The sequence below is a fragment of the Lycium barbarum genome, chromosome 2, assembly GCF_019175385.1.
Source record: "Lycium barbarum isolate Lr01 chromosome 2, ASM1917538v2, whole genome shotgun sequence".
NCBI classification, from domain to species: domain Eukaryota; kingdom Viridiplantae; phylum Streptophyta; class Magnoliopsida; order Solanales; family Solanaceae; genus Lycium; species Lycium barbarum.
In genome coordinates this window covers 136,673,144-136,693,133 of record NC_083338.1, presented here as the reverse complement: position 1 = coordinate 136,693,133, position 19,990 = coordinate 136,673,144, and the positions used below count along the sequence as shown (strand labels likewise).

Here is a 19,990-nt window from a genome sequence, read left to right as displayed (position 1 = left end):
CCCAAAAATAATTAAAATAGCGGAGGAAGGACCAACAATTTTCAGCCAAATTAATGGCCCAAAATACCAATACAATATCATTCCCCCACTCAAATAAACAACCCATATTTTAATACCCAACCCACATTTATGTCAGCCCATATTTGAATTAATAGACCGGCCCAAACGAATTATTGACCAGCCCATTACCCGACCCGGTCCAGCCCATCCTTTTCTCCTTTACCCTAATCCCTCTTCTCCTCTTTCTCCTTCTCACCCGCCTCCTTCGTCCTCTCTCTCTCTCTCTCTCTCACCCTAACTCCTTCGTTCTCCCATCGCCGCCGCACTTCCACCTTTCCCTTCCACTGTCGCTTCGCCTCCCTCGCCTTCCTCTCATCGCCACCCCCCCCCCCCCCACTTCCGTCGCACTCCTCTTCTCCTCTCCTCTTCTCCTCTTTTCCCCCACCTGCTCTGACTTCATCCACTCCTCCACGTTTCCTTTCTGACCACCCACGTTCTCTCCACTCTCCTCTCTCCCATACTCCTTTTGCACGCGTCTGACACACCCCCTTTCCTCTCTTGCCATCCCTGCACCTCCACTCACAGTTGTCTCTCATGCGTCTGTCGCCTTTGTTTCCCCACGCCGATCATCTCTCCCACGCTCCTCTCTTTTCTTAAACCAAACGAAGCCCTATAAATTCGGGGTGAATTGTTCTGTTAAAGGGGGATTTTTTTTTGGTTTTTGAATGGTTTATTTTTAGGAACACGAAACCCGAATCAACAGAAAGATTTAGAGCCAAAATTCCCTACAAAACATAAACTTTAATCAACAAAGACAGCAAACAATTGCTCCATTTCCCTTTCATTTTCTGTTCAAAACGTTAGTTACTTTAATCGATTTCGAGCTCGTCGTGTTCGAGTGGATTCGTGACCGTCGACACCCACTTCACTGCACCACAAACAGGTGAAATTCGACTCTATTTCGACTTATTGTTTCGTTAGAATTCCGTTAGTATAGAAAATCATGTTATGATGCCTTGTTGTTACCATTTTCTTCAAATCTGTGCTCATTGTTGCTGTTAGATTGGTTTAGATACATGTTATGATTTTTATTGTTGTGATCTTGTTCTAACATGTGTTTGCATATTTTTGATGTTTAGATTAAATTCTAAGTATGGAATCGCATGTTTGTCATTCTTGTTTCGTCTAATTAGTTTAGCATATATCTATAAATTTGTTTGGTTTCAGTTTTCCGTGAATCTGCATGTACTATGTGTTTATTAAAATGGGATTTGCAAGTGACTTATGCACAGTGAGATATCATGTAATTCCTTTCTTCATCTCTGTTTATCCAGGCTTAACAAATTAGTCCTGAAATCCTTTGAATTGTCTCACACTTCGATGTTGGTCTGATTAGCAGTTAGCTTTGATTCGGCTCCCTTTCATTCAGTCATCATGTTTTCTTCAATAACCATCCCCTCTGCGTTCAGTTTTAATCACAGTTTCAAAATTGTGAAATTAGTTTTTTGAGAGTGAAGCAATGGGGTCTTATGAGTTGGTTTATTATTTTTTCTGATATAGCCTTTTAACGTATATCCAGATTTCAAGTTATAATACGAGTGGAACTTTGTTAAGTCTATCTCAACAGGGTATAGGTCTGTTTTGGCCTCAATGGTTCTGAAGCATCCTTTTAAAATACAAATGGATGTCCAACAGTCCTAATATGCATATGTTTGTTCTGAGGAAATACATGTTGATTGTGTTTGACATATTATTGTGGGATTGCTGGTTTTCAGTAGCTAATTTGGTTCTGCTGAATTAAAATTCTGCCTAAGCAATATTATAAAAGATCTATGTGTGTTGTTGGAATACGAAATAGTGTTTTTCATTCTACATATGTTTTGAGCTGTGTCGCGATAGTAGGAGCTGTCTGTGATTTTGTTGTTTTGATTGTTACAGTTTATCTTGGACCTTAAGATCATATTATACTCTCAAACCTTTTTGCCAATTTACATGTTATAATGGCTACTTGTGCCTTGCCTTGCTAACAACCCAAATAGATCAATCTCCTGTACTCATTCTGCCACTACTGTTTGTTGCCTCTTTCTTCGCCTGCTTTCATATGAATTCTGCATATTTCCACATACTGTTATCACTTCATTAATTTTAACTGAAAGAACCATTTCTCGCACCATCTTTATGCATCCAATAGTTTTGCATTGTCGTCTCCTCCTGCGTCTCTCTCTTGTACACTTAGGACTGCTCGCACTCTGCTATTAAACATCTGAGTTTTATGTGCTAGTGAGCTCATTTGCAATATATAATGGTCTATAGTGCATTGGTACTGACCACAGTTATGCAGTTTATATATGTATTTGTCCCCAGCTTCCTTGCTGTTCTTAAATGCCTAAATGTATATGTTAGCAACTTATGATTCTTTCAGTAGCATCCATAGACCAGGTATGCTCTGAATATTATGTGCTGTTGCATCTGTCCAAGCTTTATGTACGTCTATGTATGACAAACATTACACTGTTGGTTCTGCCTACATTCGAATATCGCCCTGTTTTGCTATGTCTTAAGTGTTCGTGGCCAATTGGGTGAAGTTCTATATCGATGTTAGTAGCTGATATCCTCTAAGCCTGTTTTGTAGTTAATATTGCTCACTGCCCCCGCTATGCAGATGCCGTTTGCCTTAGATCTTATATAATTTCTCTTGCAATGTCACTACCACTGCTGGGCAGATTTGTGTGCCTTAATGTTATAAATGCTTCAATATTGTTAAGATAGTGGGGCTGTATACCAATGCATATACGAGATATACTTCAAATATACATAAAATATATACGGTCGGTGGATTTTATTTGAATTTATATCTTATATGTTTGACGTCATTCATCGATCGTATACTAATCCTTCTTTTCATTTTATGCATGATCATCTCGCATATGAGTCCGAGGGACTCGCCACTTTCCATATTCGGTGTTGGGCTAAAGCCCAACGTATTTCTCGAGTCATCCAATCCGCAACTGTGCAAGAAATGATATTGGGTCGAGGCCCATATGCCATACAGTATCAGGCAGTCCGCAACAACACATATAAATTGTTACTGGGCCAAAGCCCAGTTGCAAACAGATTGCAACAGTCTAAATGGGACGAGCCCATTCTCATTATATCTACTCCTCTATTTTTATTTTGTATGTATTTAACATGTATTGTATGACTAACATTCGTGCTTGTTAATTAAACTTTAGTAACATTAAGGGTTTTAGTTTAGTTGTGGGTAGTTAATTTCACAAAAATCACATTCACTTCTAGTTATGTTTTAAATTACTTACATAGTATCTATAACATTTACTTGGAGTAATTTTTAAATAGCATGACTTGAGTTAAAAGAATCAATATTTATTCCTTTATCTTTAGAACATTTGAAATACATATTTGTTAAAAACATTAATATAAATCTTGCAATAACTTTACAAATACATTTTAATTTGCTAGTTGGCACAATTCGTATTCAGAATACGTATGAACATTCCATTTCTTTTTGGTTTATTTATAATTAAACTCTTTTCATTAAATCATTACTTTTCTATATGTTTTTTTTTTTTACTTTTAAAATAACATTTTACTTCCATCTAAAACTTTAGCAATACTTTAAAGATATTTTCTTGAATGTTTTATAATACTATCATTTGCACTTAGCTTAATTAAATAACATAAGTCCGGTCGGTTAACCATTGTTAATGGGTCTTAAAGGATGCCTACTACCTTCCCTTTAGACTAATTGAACCCTTACCTAGAATCTTTTGGTTTCGTAGACTTTACAATAATATCAACTTTAGATAACTACTTTAATAAACTTTAGGTGCCCTAATTCACCGTAAATAATTAGGTGGCGACTCCTTAAACAAACAACAAAACAGGAATCTCCAATATGTCGTACTTCGTACTTTAATCTCCGGGTTAAAAAGAGGTGTGACAGCTTGGCGACTCTGCTGGGGAACTTACTTAGGTTCTAACCATAACGGACTTAGTTTAAATAGGTTTTGTGCGCTTATTTTAATTACTTTATTTGTTTGTTAACTGTTTTTACATGCTATTAATTGTTTGCTTGATATAAACTGTTTATGTGTTACTGCTTTGATAAACTGTCATTGCGTTCATATTTCTTCCACTCCTGGAAAACTCACACATATTCACACACCCGAAACGGCTTCGCGGTTCGCGCCCGTTCACTATTAAATTACCTTTTAGTTGGATTGATCTTGTGGATTTAGTCGATCAGCGGTGCAGTCGACGGCCACAGACTTTCCACTCCCAAGTTGTCCGCTTGGGGGAACCTTGTGTCATAGAAAGCCAACTCTTAGTCAGCCTAAGATAGAGCTAAACTAACACCCTTTATTAAGAGCATACATTTTATGACCTAGGAGGTTTAATACCCTTGGTGTATTAAACCCATTAGATGACTTTACCCAAACGTCCAAGTGGGTTCACGACCCCGAGCGACACTAATCATATTTTATGTGCATGTTTGAAGGATAACTGTGCCTAAATATTGACTATTTGCTCTAATTAATTAAACTTTAGGAGGGAGGGAATGACTAACGTTTCTATGACAGGTATGCATTTGCATCGAAGTACAACAAATGACGAAGATCAAGGGCATCACAAATGGAGCTAGAAGTTAGACATAGAAATTTTATTAGGAAACACTTATGTGGTATCCATTTGACATGTAATAAATATTACACAACTCTTGTACTTTTTTTTTTTTTTTTTTTTTTGGGAAATAGAATCTGTTTAATTAATCAAAGCAACGGGATGACATATTATGACACACTTTATCCTTCAAACAACGTTAGGCCCACCTCTGGCACAAAGAGGTCAAATGCATGTTAGGACGCGTTATTATTTTTTGATATAATCGTTTACATTTGTTTGACAACTTGTTTGACTCTACTTGATAAATTATTCGCTACATGCCTTACTCGACTTTACGTGACCATGACTTTACCTAGATATGTTCATGAGATTAACATCGTCTATACTGTATGTCTATTTTATCTTATTCCCGAACAGAGAGTTGATTCGTGTTGACGCTCGATGGCCGACCATCCTTACATCACGAGGTCAAAGACGTCATCGTTACCTGAACGTAGTTGGGCTGTCCAAGGAAATGAAATTAGTATGTCTGATCCGGCCGCATCTGTTCCAACTGGTGTAGAAAACCTCGTGATCGCTAGCGATCCGCCTGAAACTTCCGAACATGGAACTGCTATTCAACGGGATGAACATATCGCCCGCCTGACTCAAGAAATTGAGAATCTACGTGGAGAACTAAATCGGGTTAGGGACTTGACCAATTTATCCATCACGCTTCAAAATTCACCTTCTGAACCTAGCAATACTGCATCAGAACCACCTCGCTTCCCATCACTCGAATCCCCAGCTCCTGAGCATTTCCCTCCCCAAAACAATGCACCTACCAATAACAACTTGCCTCCGATCACCCCCGCAAATCCACCAAATCCAACATCCGTCTATACTCCCCCACAAAGTCAACCAACCACCTACACTAACTATACTTCTCCACAAAATCAACCACCCACCTACACTACTTATGCTACTCCTAATCCACCACCCGTCAACCCACCAAATCAATCGCTAGTTCACACTCTCTATGTTCCTTTGCCCACCAACACTAATCCACCACCTACAACTACTCCTCTAAACCCACCAAATCAACCACCTACAAACACCACTTATAACACACCACCTCCAGTCCAAAACACCCCCACCATCCAAACTTATCCAACCCAGCATCTACAAGGGGCACATTTTGTCACCCCAAATGCACAATATGTTCCTCCGGTATATGCCACAGAAACACAAGCCTTTACCAACCCAGTAACGGTCAGGTTCCAACCCGAGGTAGATCAATACGAAGAAATGGAAAGGGATGCAAAGGTAGGGGCAGATAACATATTGCTAAAAGAGATCCACAGTCTCAAAGAAGCAATGAGAAACCTTCAAGTTGCTAGAAGAACTAAGAGTGTAGAATATGAGGATCTCTGTGTTCAACCTGACGTCGATTTACCCGTAGGTTACAAACCGCCGAAATTTGATACATTCAATGGAACAGGCGACCCTCATACACACTTAAGGGCTTATTGTGACAAACTGGTTGGAGTGGGCAAAGACCAGAACATAAGAATGAAGCTCTTCATAAGAAGCTTATCCGGCGAAGCACTTACTTGGTATACACAACAGGACGTCCGTAAATGGCGGGGTTGGAGTGACATGGCACAAGACTTTATGGACAGGTTCAGTTTTAACACCGATATCACGCCGGATAGAGTCTACACGACTAAGTTGACCAAGAAAGTAGCTAAGACATTCCGCGAGTATGCGTTACGTTGGAGATCAGAAGCGGCCAGGGTTCACCCTCCGATGAATGATAGAGAAATGACTGCTACCTTCATTGAATGCCAGGCTGGCATATTTTACGAGAAAATGATAGGTATGATGGGACAAAAATTCACAGAAGTTGTCCGAATGGGAGAAGCCTTAGAAGAAGGAATCAAATCGGGGAAAATTCAGGATCTTATTGCTTTACAAGCAATAAACAAAGCTATTCAATCCGGTTCTATCAACGGGGTTAAAAAGAAGAAAGAAGATGTCACTGCAGTCATGAACATCCAAAGGCATGAGCCGAGCCAAGCCATTCCATACTTTAGCCACCCACAACAGCCTTTCTACCCTTACCACTACCCTGAACCCTACCAAGCTCCACTATCTCCTTACCCTGTCTACAACACCCAAGCTAACTACTACCAACCCCGAGCACCTCCACATCAAAACCCACGTCCGTATAAACCCAACCAAGCTCCAGCTTACCAAAATCGACCACATACTATACCTAGAGCCCGTCCAAACCCTGACATCAAAAACACCCGTAATTACACTCAGATCGCTGAACCCTTGGCTCAATTGTTTGAAAGAATGAAAGCAGCAACAACCGATTGAGGGAAAAATTCCCGAGCCTATCCCGAAATGGTTTGATGGTTCCAAACGCTGTGCATACCACTCTGGAGTTGTTGGGCACGCCACTGAAGATTGCTATGGACTTAAAAACAAAATCGAAGACCTGATTAAGGAAGGAGTAATCCAGCTCGCTGAAGCTAAGCCCAATGTGGTCAACAATCCTTTGCCTACTCATGAAGATACCAAGATTTAAATGAATCCAGTATGTCGATTGGAGGGTGGAAAAGAGACATGACATCAATTTTTGTCGTTCCCATAAACAATCCAAAGACAAACACACATGAAGATTCCTGCTACAGCTACTCACAACGCCGAGACACCTATCGCATGAAGTGCCAAACCAAGGAAATTCTGAAGAATTGGATTTGTACTCCGTCCCCGATTCGTCGGGAGTCTTGGTAGCATGAACATGTAGTGAATTTGTTTTCTTTTATTGATGCTTGAACCGTACCCAAAATTTTATTTGGTTTGCTTCATCTTGTGGAAGTTTGAATTGCAAAAACTATGAATGCATTTCTGATTCTCCTTAATCATTTATTTTCTACTTTATTTATCAAAACTGTCAACTTTACGATTGTGACATAAAATGAACGAATAGACAACATACATCCCGAGAGAGTAACAACAAAACTAGGGGACAAGACAAGATTCCACTCGAGAAATTGAAATAGCCAATAGGTGATAACATAAGCCTAAAAGCTAGCAATTCAAGAAGAAATCAAAGTACGACATTAGGTTAGACAACCTAGTTTGCAACCTTTCCTTTAGGTAGAACTACGCTGACCTGATTCCCATGGGGGATACGTAGGCAGCCCACATAGGGTTCGGTTGTACTATAACAGAAAATCAAAAATCCTTTAACAAACAGTACGAACTACGTTCTAACCTGATTCCTCGGTGGATACGTAGGCAGCCCACACAGGGACTCGGTCATACTAGGTTAGAATTTTTCCCATTTGCATGTTTACGAACTACGTTTCGACCTGATTCCCATGGTGGGATACGTAGGCAACCCACATACGGTTCGGTTGCGCTATAACAGAAAATCCAAAAATCCTTATACAGGGAAAACCACACAGGGCCTGATTCCCTCGGCGGGACTCGTACACTATCAATATACAGAACCGTCACACCTAGATAAAATCCAACAAACCCTTTACCATAGATATAACAGAACTACGCTGACCTGATCCCTTGGCGGGATACATAGACAATCCACATCGGGTTTGGTCCCTTTATTAAATTTCAAACCATTCCTTATGTACCTTACGAACTACGTTCTGACCTGATTCCTCGGCGGATACGTAGGCAACCTATATAAGGTTCGGTCACACCACAACATAAATTTAGTACACCCCTCAGAACCAAAACTGGGGCATATTTTTTTGAAAAAAAAATATAGACAAAAGAACAGTCGTGCATCGACAAGATTAAGGCTACCAGACAGGAAGTATTATGAACCAATTACTTTAGAAGTGTCACAATCCGAAGTTGGCAGAATATTTTACAACTTACATACATAAATTTACATATATATCTTTCCTTACATACATACATTTACATATACATATTTCACAACTTATCTACATATAGTTACATTTCCTTATACATATTCTTATATACCTACCTTTCAAATGAAATATTTTCTTTCAATCATTTTCACTACTGTTCATCTACCGAGGCTTAAACAGAGATCACAAGATCCAAACAAACAAGACGAATGGAGCGCCAACCACGTCAAGCTTCGAGTCAACACGAATCAACTTCCCCCTCCCAAACTAAGAATTTTTCTTTGAGTGCAGGAACTTAAGACCGCGAGATCAACAGTCAAGTCTATCAATCATGGCAGAAAAGCATCATCTGGCTCAATATGGCCTCGCCTAAAAAGCCAAACGGCTTTATTTCTAACCCTATCTTTAATTTTTATTTTATCACAATAACTTTATGACTTTATATACCTGTTTTGTAGGTTGACGAAGTTGGAGGCGAATTAAATCAGGATCGCACGTCATTAGAATTATTGTCAAGTCCCCGAAGACAACCGGAGACACATCATCAAATCTCTGAAGACAACCGGAGAAGTATCATCAAGTCCCCGAAGACAACCGGAGACGCATCATCAAATCTCTGAAGACAACCGGAGACGGATCATCAAGTCCCAAAGACAACCGGGCATCACTTGGCTATACTGCCTCATATGCATAAGCCAGACGGCTACACGTCATCAACTCTAACGATTTTACCTTGAACTTTACAGGAATATCATCAAGTCACCGAAGACAACCGGAGACACAGCATCAAGTCCCCGAAGACAACCGGAGACACAGCATCAAGTCCCCGAAGACAACCGGAGACACAGCATCAAGTCCCCGAAGACAACCGGAGACACAGCATCAATTCCCCGAAGACAACCGGAGACACAGCATCAAGTCCCCGAAGACAACCGGAGACACAGCATCAAGTCCCCGAAGACAACCGGAGACACAGCATCAAGTCCCCGAAGACAACCGGAGACACAGCATCAAGTCCCCGAAGACAACCGGAGACACAGCATCAAGTCTTCGAAGACAACCGGAGACACAACATCAAGTCCCCGAAGACAACCGGAGACACAACATCAAGTCCCCGAAGACAACCGGAGACACAGCATCAAGTCCCCGAAGACAACAGGAGACACAACATCAAGTCCCCAAAGACAACCGGAGACACAGCATCAAGTCCCAGAAGACAACCGGAGACACAGCATCAAGTCCCCGAAGACAACCGGAGACACAGCATCAAGTCCCCGAAGACAACCGGAGACATATCACCAAGTCCCCGAAGACAACCGGAGACATCGCATGGCTATACGGCCTCACTCGCATAAGCCAAACGGCTATACACTTACTTCACTCCTTAATTCATTTCTTTATTTCATCATCTACTTTACCTACTTTAACGAATTCACCTTAAATTTCGCAGATATCATTTATCATCGAGTCCCGGAAGACAGCCGGAGGCCTTATCACTATCATCTTCAACTGCAACTAGAGATATTATCGCATCCTCAGCATACGCATCACGCATTCATTCAAGTCCCTGAAGACAACCAGAGACAACATTGGCCACACGGCTTCATCTTCACTCTCACACTCATATTTACTATCATTTTACACTCTTTATAATTTCAACTTTATTACTAATTTTGACATGAATTTCAGTTTTGGCAGAAAGTACAACCTGCAGAGACGCAACACAACGTGGAACTTTATCTTACGCAGTGAACTGGGGCAAATTTGCTGAAGAGGATTACCAAACTCACAAGCAAAGGTCACGAATCTACTCTCGAACTCAATTCCGCCTATGTCCGCAAACACGTGATACGTAGGATAATTTCTCTTTCATCCTCCGCTAAAACTCTACTAAATTTACTCTTTTCACCATCTCATATTCCTTTCTACATCCCCAGCGTCTCCATAACTCAACACTGGGGCATTTTAGAGAATTTACATCGTGCCTAGTAGAGTCCTACTTAAAGGAGTGTTGCGCGCCACATTTATAACTAGGAGGCTATAAGCATATGTTCTATTCTTGAACGTTCTCGTCACCTGTCTACAACCCCCCGCTAGATTGTGAATCCACAAAAACTTTCGAACTAGACATGACCTTAGTGCAACCCTAGATATGTAGGCAACTCAAAACTAAGATTCAGCCATAATTTTCCATAATTCCTTCGGACCTCATCATATTTTCCTTCAATTTTCCTAAACCGTACTTTCTTACAAACTCATATTCGTCGGTCCAAACAAAATTGGCTTCTACGTCAACTTCTTCGCCCGAATATTCTTACATCATCTCCGGTCGAAGAGGGGCATCTGTTGACACCCAATTTTGTCCCTCCTTTATTCAATTTTATTTACTCGGGCTTCTAAATCTATTGACAAACTAAATACTTTATTTTCACTACTATTATTTTCACTACTCTTATTTTTAAACATTACGAGCTTTACTTTATCACAAATTTTTAATGTTCGTCATCGTTTCATTTTTAGGGTTTGGAATCGTTAAATTAATTACAAGACAGCACTTTACAAAGTATTTATTTCTTCTACATATTAATTATTTATTGTCTTTACATAATATATATTATACCAGTTATTAAATTAGAAGCCCAAAAATAATTAAAATAGCGGAGGAAGGACCAACAATTTTCAGCCAAATTAATGGCCCAAAATACCAATACAATATCATTCCCCCACTCAAATAAACAACCCATATTTTAATACCCAACCCACATTTATGTCAGCCCATATTTGAATTAATAGACCGGCCCAAACGAATTATTGACCAGCCCATTACCCGACCCGGTCCAGCCCATCCTTTTCTCCTTTACCCTAATCCCTCTTCTCCTCTTTCTCCTTCTCACCCGCCTCCTTCGTCCTCTCTCTCTCTCTCTCTCACCCTAACTCCTTCTTTCTCCCATCGCCGCCGCACTTCCACCTTTCCCTTCCACTGTCGCTTCGCCTCCCTCGCCTTCCTCTCATCGCCACCCCCCCCACTTCCGTCGCACTCCTCTTCTCCTCTCCTCTTCTCCTCTTTTCCCCCACCTGCTCTGACTTCATCCACTCCTCCACGTTTCCTTTCTGACCACCCACGTTCTCTCCACTCTCCTCTCTCCCATACTCCTTTTGCACGCGTCTGACACACCCCCTTTCCTCTCTTGCCATCCCTGCACCTCCACTCACAGTTGTCCCTCATGCGTCTGTCGCCTTTGTTTCCCCACGCCGATCATCTCTCCCACGCTCCTCTCTTTTCTTAAACCAAACGAAGCCCTATAAATTCGGGGTGAATTGTTCTGTTAAAGGGGGATTTTTTTTTGGTTTTTGAATGGTTTATTTTTAGGAACACGAAACCCGAATCAACAGAAAGATTTAGAGCCAAAATTCCCTACAAAACATAAACTTTAATCAACAAAGACAGATTTCAAGTTATAATACGAGTGGAACTTTGTTAAGTCTATCTCAACAGGGTATAGGTCTGTTTTGGCCTCAATGGTTCTGAAGCATCCTTTTAAAATACAAATGGATGTCCAACAGTCCTAATATGCATATGTTTGTTCTGAGGAAATACATGTTGATTGTGTTTGACATATTATTGTGGGATTGCTGGTTTTCAGTAGTTAATTTGGTTCTGCTGAATTAAAATTCTGCCTAAGCAATATTATAAAAGATCTATGTGTGTTGTTGGAATACGAAATAGTGTTTTTCATTCTACATATGTTTTGAGCTGTGTCGCGATAGTAGGAGCTGTCTGTGATTTTGTTGTTTTGATTGTTACAGTTTATCTTGGACCTTAAGATCATATTATACTCTCAAACTTTTTTTCCAATTTACATGTTATAATGGCTACTTGTGCCTTGCCTTGCTAACAACCCAAATAGATCAATCTCCTGTACTCATTCTGCCACTACTGTTTGTTGCCTCTTTCTTCGCCTGCTTTCATATGAATTCTGCATATTTCCACATACTGTTATCACTTCATTAATTTTAACTGAAAGAACCATTTCTCGCGCCATCTTTATGCATCCAATAGTTTTGCATTGTCGTCTCCTCCTGCGTCTCTCTCTTGTACACTTAGGACTGCTCGCACTCTGCTATTAAACATCTGAGTTTTATGTGCTAGTGAGCTCATTTGCAATATATAATGGTCTATAGTGCATTGGTACTGACCACAGTTATGCAGTTTATATATGTATTTGTCCCCAGCTTCCTTGCTGTTCTTAAATGCCTAAATGTATATGTTAGCAACTTATGATTCTTTCAGTAGCATCCATAGACCAGGTATGCTCTGAATATTATGTGTTGTTGCATCTGTCCAAGCTTTATGTACGTCTATGTATGACAAACATTACACTGTTGGTTCTGCCTACATTCGAATATCGCCCTGTTTTGCTATGTCTTAAGTGTTCGTGGCCAATTGGGTGAAGTTCAATATCGATGTTAGTAGCTGCTATCCTCTAAGCCTGTTTTGTAGTTGTCACACCCCGCATTTTGGGACTGAGTTTAAGCTCATATCATTAGAGTTCTAGTGGAAACATGAAAGGTTTGAACGTTTTGCGAAAATGGTTGATAGGCCTATTTCGGGCAGCGATAACTCCTTGATCGGTTTGGAATTTTGGAAGGTACTATCAATGAAGTTGTAGTATGTAGAAATACCTTTCTAACGATATAAGGATCAAGCCAATCAGAGATCGGAGCAAGGAGATATGATCGTCTCAATATGGCTAATAGTAAGGCACTTGAAATCCTATAGAATCGGCTAAGTTTTTGATACGTCTGCCTTCTAGTCAAATTTCATGAAAATACGTTGGGAATTTGAGACAAATTCCTTGATGAAAGTTGTAGCCCTTTAAAATAGCTTTCCAACGGTATCTTACGGGGGTCAAACGGACATCTGTGCAAAAGGTTATGTCCATTATACGACAGACTGTCCGAGCAGAAAATTTTGACGGACCATTTGACGGTCCGTAGAACAGTTTGACGGCCGTAAAACATTTTGACGGTCCGTCAAAATGTCACAGAAACTCAAGTTTTTCTGAGCAGTTTTACGGTTCATTTTGACGGTCCGTAAAACAATTATACGGTCCGTCAAATTGACTCAGCACAGCGTAAAATGGTCACAGAAACCCAATTTTTGCTGGGTAGTTTTACGGACCATTTTGACGGTCCGTAAAAATGGGCGTAGAATTACCCGATGGGTCAGATTTTAAGATGTTAAAAAGAGACCCAAACTCATTTTTTGCCATTCCCATTTCTCCTACACGACTCAAGGGTTCTCTAGAGCCATCCAAACACTTCATATGCAAGAATCCAAGTGAAACAAAAGATCCACTTCATCAATCCACCAAAACTAAGTGTGAGAAACACATCAAATCCATTCAAGTCAAGAAATTCCATGGAAGGTGGAACTAGGGTTTTGTTCAAGTGAAGCATTTCAACTCAAGGCTTATTCCTACAATAACTAAGGTAAGTTTTATGATGTTTCCTGATGATTAAAGTGTTGATAAGTTCTTGGGAGAATAGTAAATGGGTTTGATAAAGAAAATTATATGAACTATGCTAGGGTTTTTGGATTGTTGACTTGGGATTGTTGTATTCATATGGGTGATGAAGAATGATGTCAATTACATCTAATTGAGATTGTAGAATCAGCTAGAAGTAATAGAATGGGGATTGGGGGAAGAAAACACCATTAATGAAGGTTGTGGAGCTTCATGCCCACCAAGTGTTTGATAAAATGCTTAGATGAACAAAACATGAATATTGTTGCTAATATAGAGTCCCTATGACCTGTATTGCTATAGATTAAAGTTGAAGGGATTGAAGGACATTGTGATACACTCAAAAGCAGGAAGTTAAGGTATGTATAACTTCCATCCACATGTGGGAATCTCTATGTTCTTCCCCATGATCCGTTTCGTAAAATCCATGAAGTTCAAATCCTAGGGCATTAAACCCAACATATTGGTAGCCCGTAATTATGTATTTATGTGCATGAATTTTGTATCTATATTCGTTATTGCATTCCTAATCTTCCATTACGGTTATTAGGAAATCCTAGCTTAATCCATGAATCATGAATTCTTCCTCATGTGTTCTCATTATGTTTATATCAAACTTTATGATTTCATCCAGCAAGTTACAAGCATGTTTTCAAGACAAGTATATATATATGATTTCGAACTATTGTTATTACTCATGAACGAAAAACATGTTTTGCAAGACTATGACAAGTTATCTTATGAAACTATACAAGCAAGTTATGATTCATGAAAACCATGTACAAGCAAGTTATGATTCATGAAAACCATGTACAAGCAAGTTATGATTCATGAACACTATGTACAAGCAAGTTATGATTCATGATATACCATGGGCAGCAAGTGCCACTATTTTTCATGTTCATGTTTTGGGAGTTGCATTAATTACCGAGGAGGGCTTCAGATAGCCTGAAACTACGTAGCCACCGTAGGATGAGGATCGCTCCACCCATGTTCCGGACGATCTCTCATAATGATTGGATCCTTTCATATTTTATCAAATCTCATGTTCCCTGGCAAGGACTGAGTGTTCTGCTGGCGGGACGCAAGCACCAGACCATGGATCGGTTATAAGTTATTGCTCTCCCTACTTATCATGTTTTTACTTATGTTATATATATACATATGCACTCATGCCCATGTTCATGTCCAGGTTTTCAGTTTCAGTTCTTATCATGTTATTTCATGTCCCATGTTGTTTCTTTCGGTTGCTTTACATACCAGTACATTCAATGTGCTGACGTCCCCTTTTATTGCCCGGGGGCCTGCATTTCACGATGCAGGTACTGATATACAGGACGACACATCTGCTCAGTAGGACAACATTCGTATCAGCTTATTGGTGAGCCCCATCTCATTCGGGGTTTAATCAACGTTTATTTTATGATTAATTATGCATCTAAAGGTATGCTGGGGGCCTTGTCCCAGTAAGTATGTTTTCCAGTCAGACTCATGATAGAGGTTTCATAGACTAGACAAGTCAGTTATATCATGTCAGACATTTGGAGTCGTATAGCCATTTTGGCTCACTCATGTTTAAACAAGTATTTTATTAAGTATTATGACTTAACATGTTTTATAAAGGCTCATCATGCATTCACGTTATATTCCGCATATGTTATGTATCATGATGATTCAGCAAGCCATGTGGTTCGCTCGGTCACATGCAGTCAGGCACCGAGTGCCGTGTTACGTCCAGGCCATGGTTCGGGGCGTGACAGTAGTTAATATTGCTCACTGCCCCCGCTATGCAGATGTCGTTTGCCTTAGATCTTATATAATTTCTCTTGCAATGTCACTACCACTGCTGGGCAGATTTGTGTGCCTTAATGTTATAAATGCTTCAATATTGTTAAGATAGTGGGGCTGTATACCAATGCATATACGAGATATACTTCAAATATACATAAAATATATACGGTCGGTGGATTTTATTTGAATTTATATCTTATATGTTTGACGTCATTCATCGATCGTATACTAATCCTTCTTTTCATTTTATGCATGATCATCTCGCATATGAGTCCGAGGGACTCGCCACTTTCCATATTCGGTGTTGGGCTAAAGCCCAACGTATTTCTCGAGTCATCCAATCCGCAACTGTGCAAGAAATGATATTGGGTCGAGGCCCATATGCCATACAGTATCAGGCAGTCCGCAACAACACATATAAATTGTTACTGGGCCAAAGCCCAGTTGCAAACAGATTGCAACAGTCTAAATGGGACGAGCCCATTCTCATTATATCTACTCCTCTATTTTTATTTTGTATGTATTTAACATGTATTGTATGACTAACATTCGTGCTTGTTAATTAAACTTTAGTAACATTAAGGGTTTTAGTTTAGTTGTGGGTAGTTAATTTCACAAAAATCACATTCACTTCTAGTTATGTTTTAAATTACTTACATAGTATCTATAACATTTACTTGGAGTAATTTTTAAATAGCATGACTTGAGTTAAAAGAATCAATATTTATTCCTTTATCTTTAGAACATTTGAAATACATATTTGTTAAAAACATTAATATAAATCTTGCAATAACTTTACAAATACATTTTAATTTGCTAGTTGGCACAATTCGTATTCAGAATACGTATGAACATTCCATTTCTTTTTGGTTTATTTATAATTAAACTCTTTTCATTAAATCATTACTTTTCTATATGTTTTTTTTTTTTTACTTTTAAAATAACATTTTACTTCCATCTAAAACTTTAGCAATACTTTAAAGATATTTTCTTGAATGTTTTATAATACTATCATTTGCACTTAGCTTAATTAAATAACATAAGTCCGGTCGGTTAACCATTGTTAATGGGTCTTAAAGGATGCCTACTACCTTCCCTTTAGACTAATTGAACCCTTACCTAGAATCTTTTGGTTTCGTAGACTTTACAATAATATCAACTTTAAATAACTACTTTAATAAACTTTAGGTGCCCTAATTCACCGTAAATAATTAGGTGGCGACTCCTTAAACAAACAACAAAACAGGAATCTCCAATATGTCGTACTTCGTACTTTAATCTCCGGGTTAAAAAGGGGTGTGACAATGCTAACAGTCTTCACCTTCGATGTATTCGCTCTTATGGGCCCAGGATCCACTCTATCTTATGTAACCCCGTATATTGCTAAGAAATTTGTGATAGAACCCGAAAATTTGCAAGAACCTTTCGAAGTATCCACACCGGTTGGGGAATCAGTTATAGCTAGGCATATCTATAGAGGTTGTCCAGTGTTAATCTACCATCGCAGCACCATAGCAGACTTAATAGAATTAGAGATGGTAGATTTTGACGTGATTATGGGTATGGATTAGTTAGAGTCCTGTTATGCCTCTGTGGGTTGTAGAACCAAAACTGTGACATTTGATTTTCCCGATGAACTTATAGAATGGAAAGGTAATTCAGTAGCACCTAGGGGTAGATTTATTTCCTACGTTAGAGCCAGAAAGATGATCTCCAAGGGGTATATTTATCACTTAGTTCGAGTCAGGGATGCAGATGCCCAGACTCCAGCTCTTCAGTCAGTGCCAGTTGTCAGTGCATTTCCAGAAGTCTTTCCAGATGACCTACCCGGAGTCCCTCCCGATAGGGAAATTGATTTTGGAATTGACCTACTTCCCGGCACTAAGCCGATATCTATTCCACCGTATAGGATGGCCCCAGCAGAGTTAAAGGAGTTAAAAGTTCAGTTGAAGGATCTTCTTGATAAGGGATTTATAAGGCCAAGTGTCTCACCTTGGGGCGCACCGGTCTTGTTTGTCCGAAAGAAGGATGGATCCTTGCGTATGTGTATAGACTACCGCCAGTTGAACAAGGTCACCATTAAAAATAAGTATCCTCTTCCCAGAATAGACGACCTATTTGATCAACTTCAGGGTGCTCAGTGTTATTCCAAGATTGACCTCAGATCAGGCTACCATCAGTTAAAGGTTAAGGAAGTTGACATTCCGAAGACCGCTTTCAGAACCCGTCATGGTCATTTTGAATTTCTTGTCATGTCATTTGGGTTGACGAATGCACCAGCAGCTTTCATGGATCTTATGAACAGAGTATTCAAGCCTTATCTTGATTTATTCGTCATTGTGTTTATTGATGACATATTGGTGTATTCCTGTAGTGAGACAGATCATGCAGAGCATCTCAGAATAGTGTTGCAGACTCTCAAGGATCGTGAGCTTTGTGCAAAATTCTCAAAGTGCGAGTTTTGGCTCAAATCAGTGGCCTTTCTAGGCCATGTAATATCAGGTGAAGGTGTTAAGGTGGACCTTTAGAAAATTGATGCTGTCAAGAATTGGCCTAGACCCACCTCAGCATCAGACATCAGAAGTTTCTTGGGTCTGGCAGGTTATTATAGGCGTTTTGTTGAGGGATTTTCCTCTATCTCAGCTCCGCTGACTAAGCTGACTCAGAAGAAAGTCAAATTCCAATGGTCAGAGGTATGTGAGCAGAGTTTCGAAGAGTTGAAGAAGAGATTAACTTCTGCTCCAGTTTTGACGCTGCCGGAGGGAACTGAAGGGTTCGTGGTTTATTGCGATGCTTCGGGAGTTGGTCTCAGATGTGTTTTAATGCAGCATGGTAAGGTTGTTGCTTATGCGTCCAGACAGCTTAAGACTCATGAGAAGAATTATCCAACCCATGACTTAGAGTTAGCAGCTGTGGTTTTTGCACTCAATATATGGCGGCACTACTTATATGGAGTGCATGTGGATATTTTCACCGATCATAAAAGCCTGCAATATATTTTCAAGCAAAGAGAGTTGAATCTTAGGCAGAGGAGATGGCTCGAATTGCTTAAGGATTATGATGTGGATATTCTCTATCATCCGGGGAAAGCGAATGTTGTAGCTGATGCTATTAGTCGGCTTTCCATGGGAAGTTTAGCCCACGTGGACGTAGGTAAGAGAGTTTTGATAAAGGAAGTACACCGTTTGGCCAATCTTGATGTTCGACTGTTGGACTCCGAGGATGGGGGTGTAGTTGTCCAGAATAGAGCTCTTTCCTCTTTAGTCGTGGAAGTCAAGGAGAAACAGTTTAATGATCCCTACTTGTTGCAGCTAAAAGAGGGAATCCACAAGCATAAGACAACGGCTTTCGAACAAGGGGGAGATGATGGTACCTTGAGGTATCGAGGTAGATTGTGTGTTCCAGATGTAGATGGGCTCAGAGAGCGAATCATGTCAGAAGCTCACAATTCCAGGTATTCCATTCACCCAGGTTCCACTAAGATGTATCATGATCTTAAGGAGATTTACTGGTGGAACGATATGAAGAAGAATGTGGCAGATTTTGTAGCTAAGTGCCCGAATTGTCAGCAAGTGAAAGCCGAACACCAGAGGCCTGGTGGCTTAGCTCAGAACATTGATATTCCTGTCTGGAAATGGGAAATGATCAATACGGATTTTTTGTCAGGTTTACCTCGTTTAGCTAGGAGACATGACTCTATTTGGGTGATCGTTGACAGGCTTACTAAGTCAGCGCACTTTTGCCAGTCAAGACCACATATTCAGCAGAAGATTATGCCAAGCTATATGTTAACGAGATTGTCAGATTGCATGGGACACCAGTGTCCATTATTTCAGATCGTGGTGCTCAGTTTACAGCGAACTTCTGGAAATCCTTTCAGAAAGGATTGGGTACCAAGGTGAACCTCAGCACAGCTTTCCATCCACAAACAGATGGTCAGGCAGAGCGCACTATTCAGACCCTTGAGGACATGTTGAGAGCATGTGTCCTAGATTTCAACGGTAATTGGGATGACCATTTACCTCTCATCGAGTTTTCCTATAATAACAGTTATCATGCTAGCATTGGAATGGCACCGTTTGAAGCTCTGTATGGGCGAAGGTGCAGATCACCAATTGGTTGGTTCGAAGTAGG

At 40.0% G+C, this 19,990-nt stretch overlaps 1 protein-coding gene across 1 annotated transcript; it reads right to left on the bottom strand.

The window, feature by feature from the left end:
• Nucleotides 1-224: 224 nt before the first annotated feature.
• Nucleotides 225-596, bottom strand: LOC132628982 (uncharacterized). The gene has a single exon (XM_060344732.1). It carries the CDS (start codon nt 594-596, stop codon nt 225-227), a length of 372 nt encoding a protein of 123 aa, XP_060200715.1.
• Between the last annotated feature and the right edge of the window lie 19,394 nt (nt 597-19,990).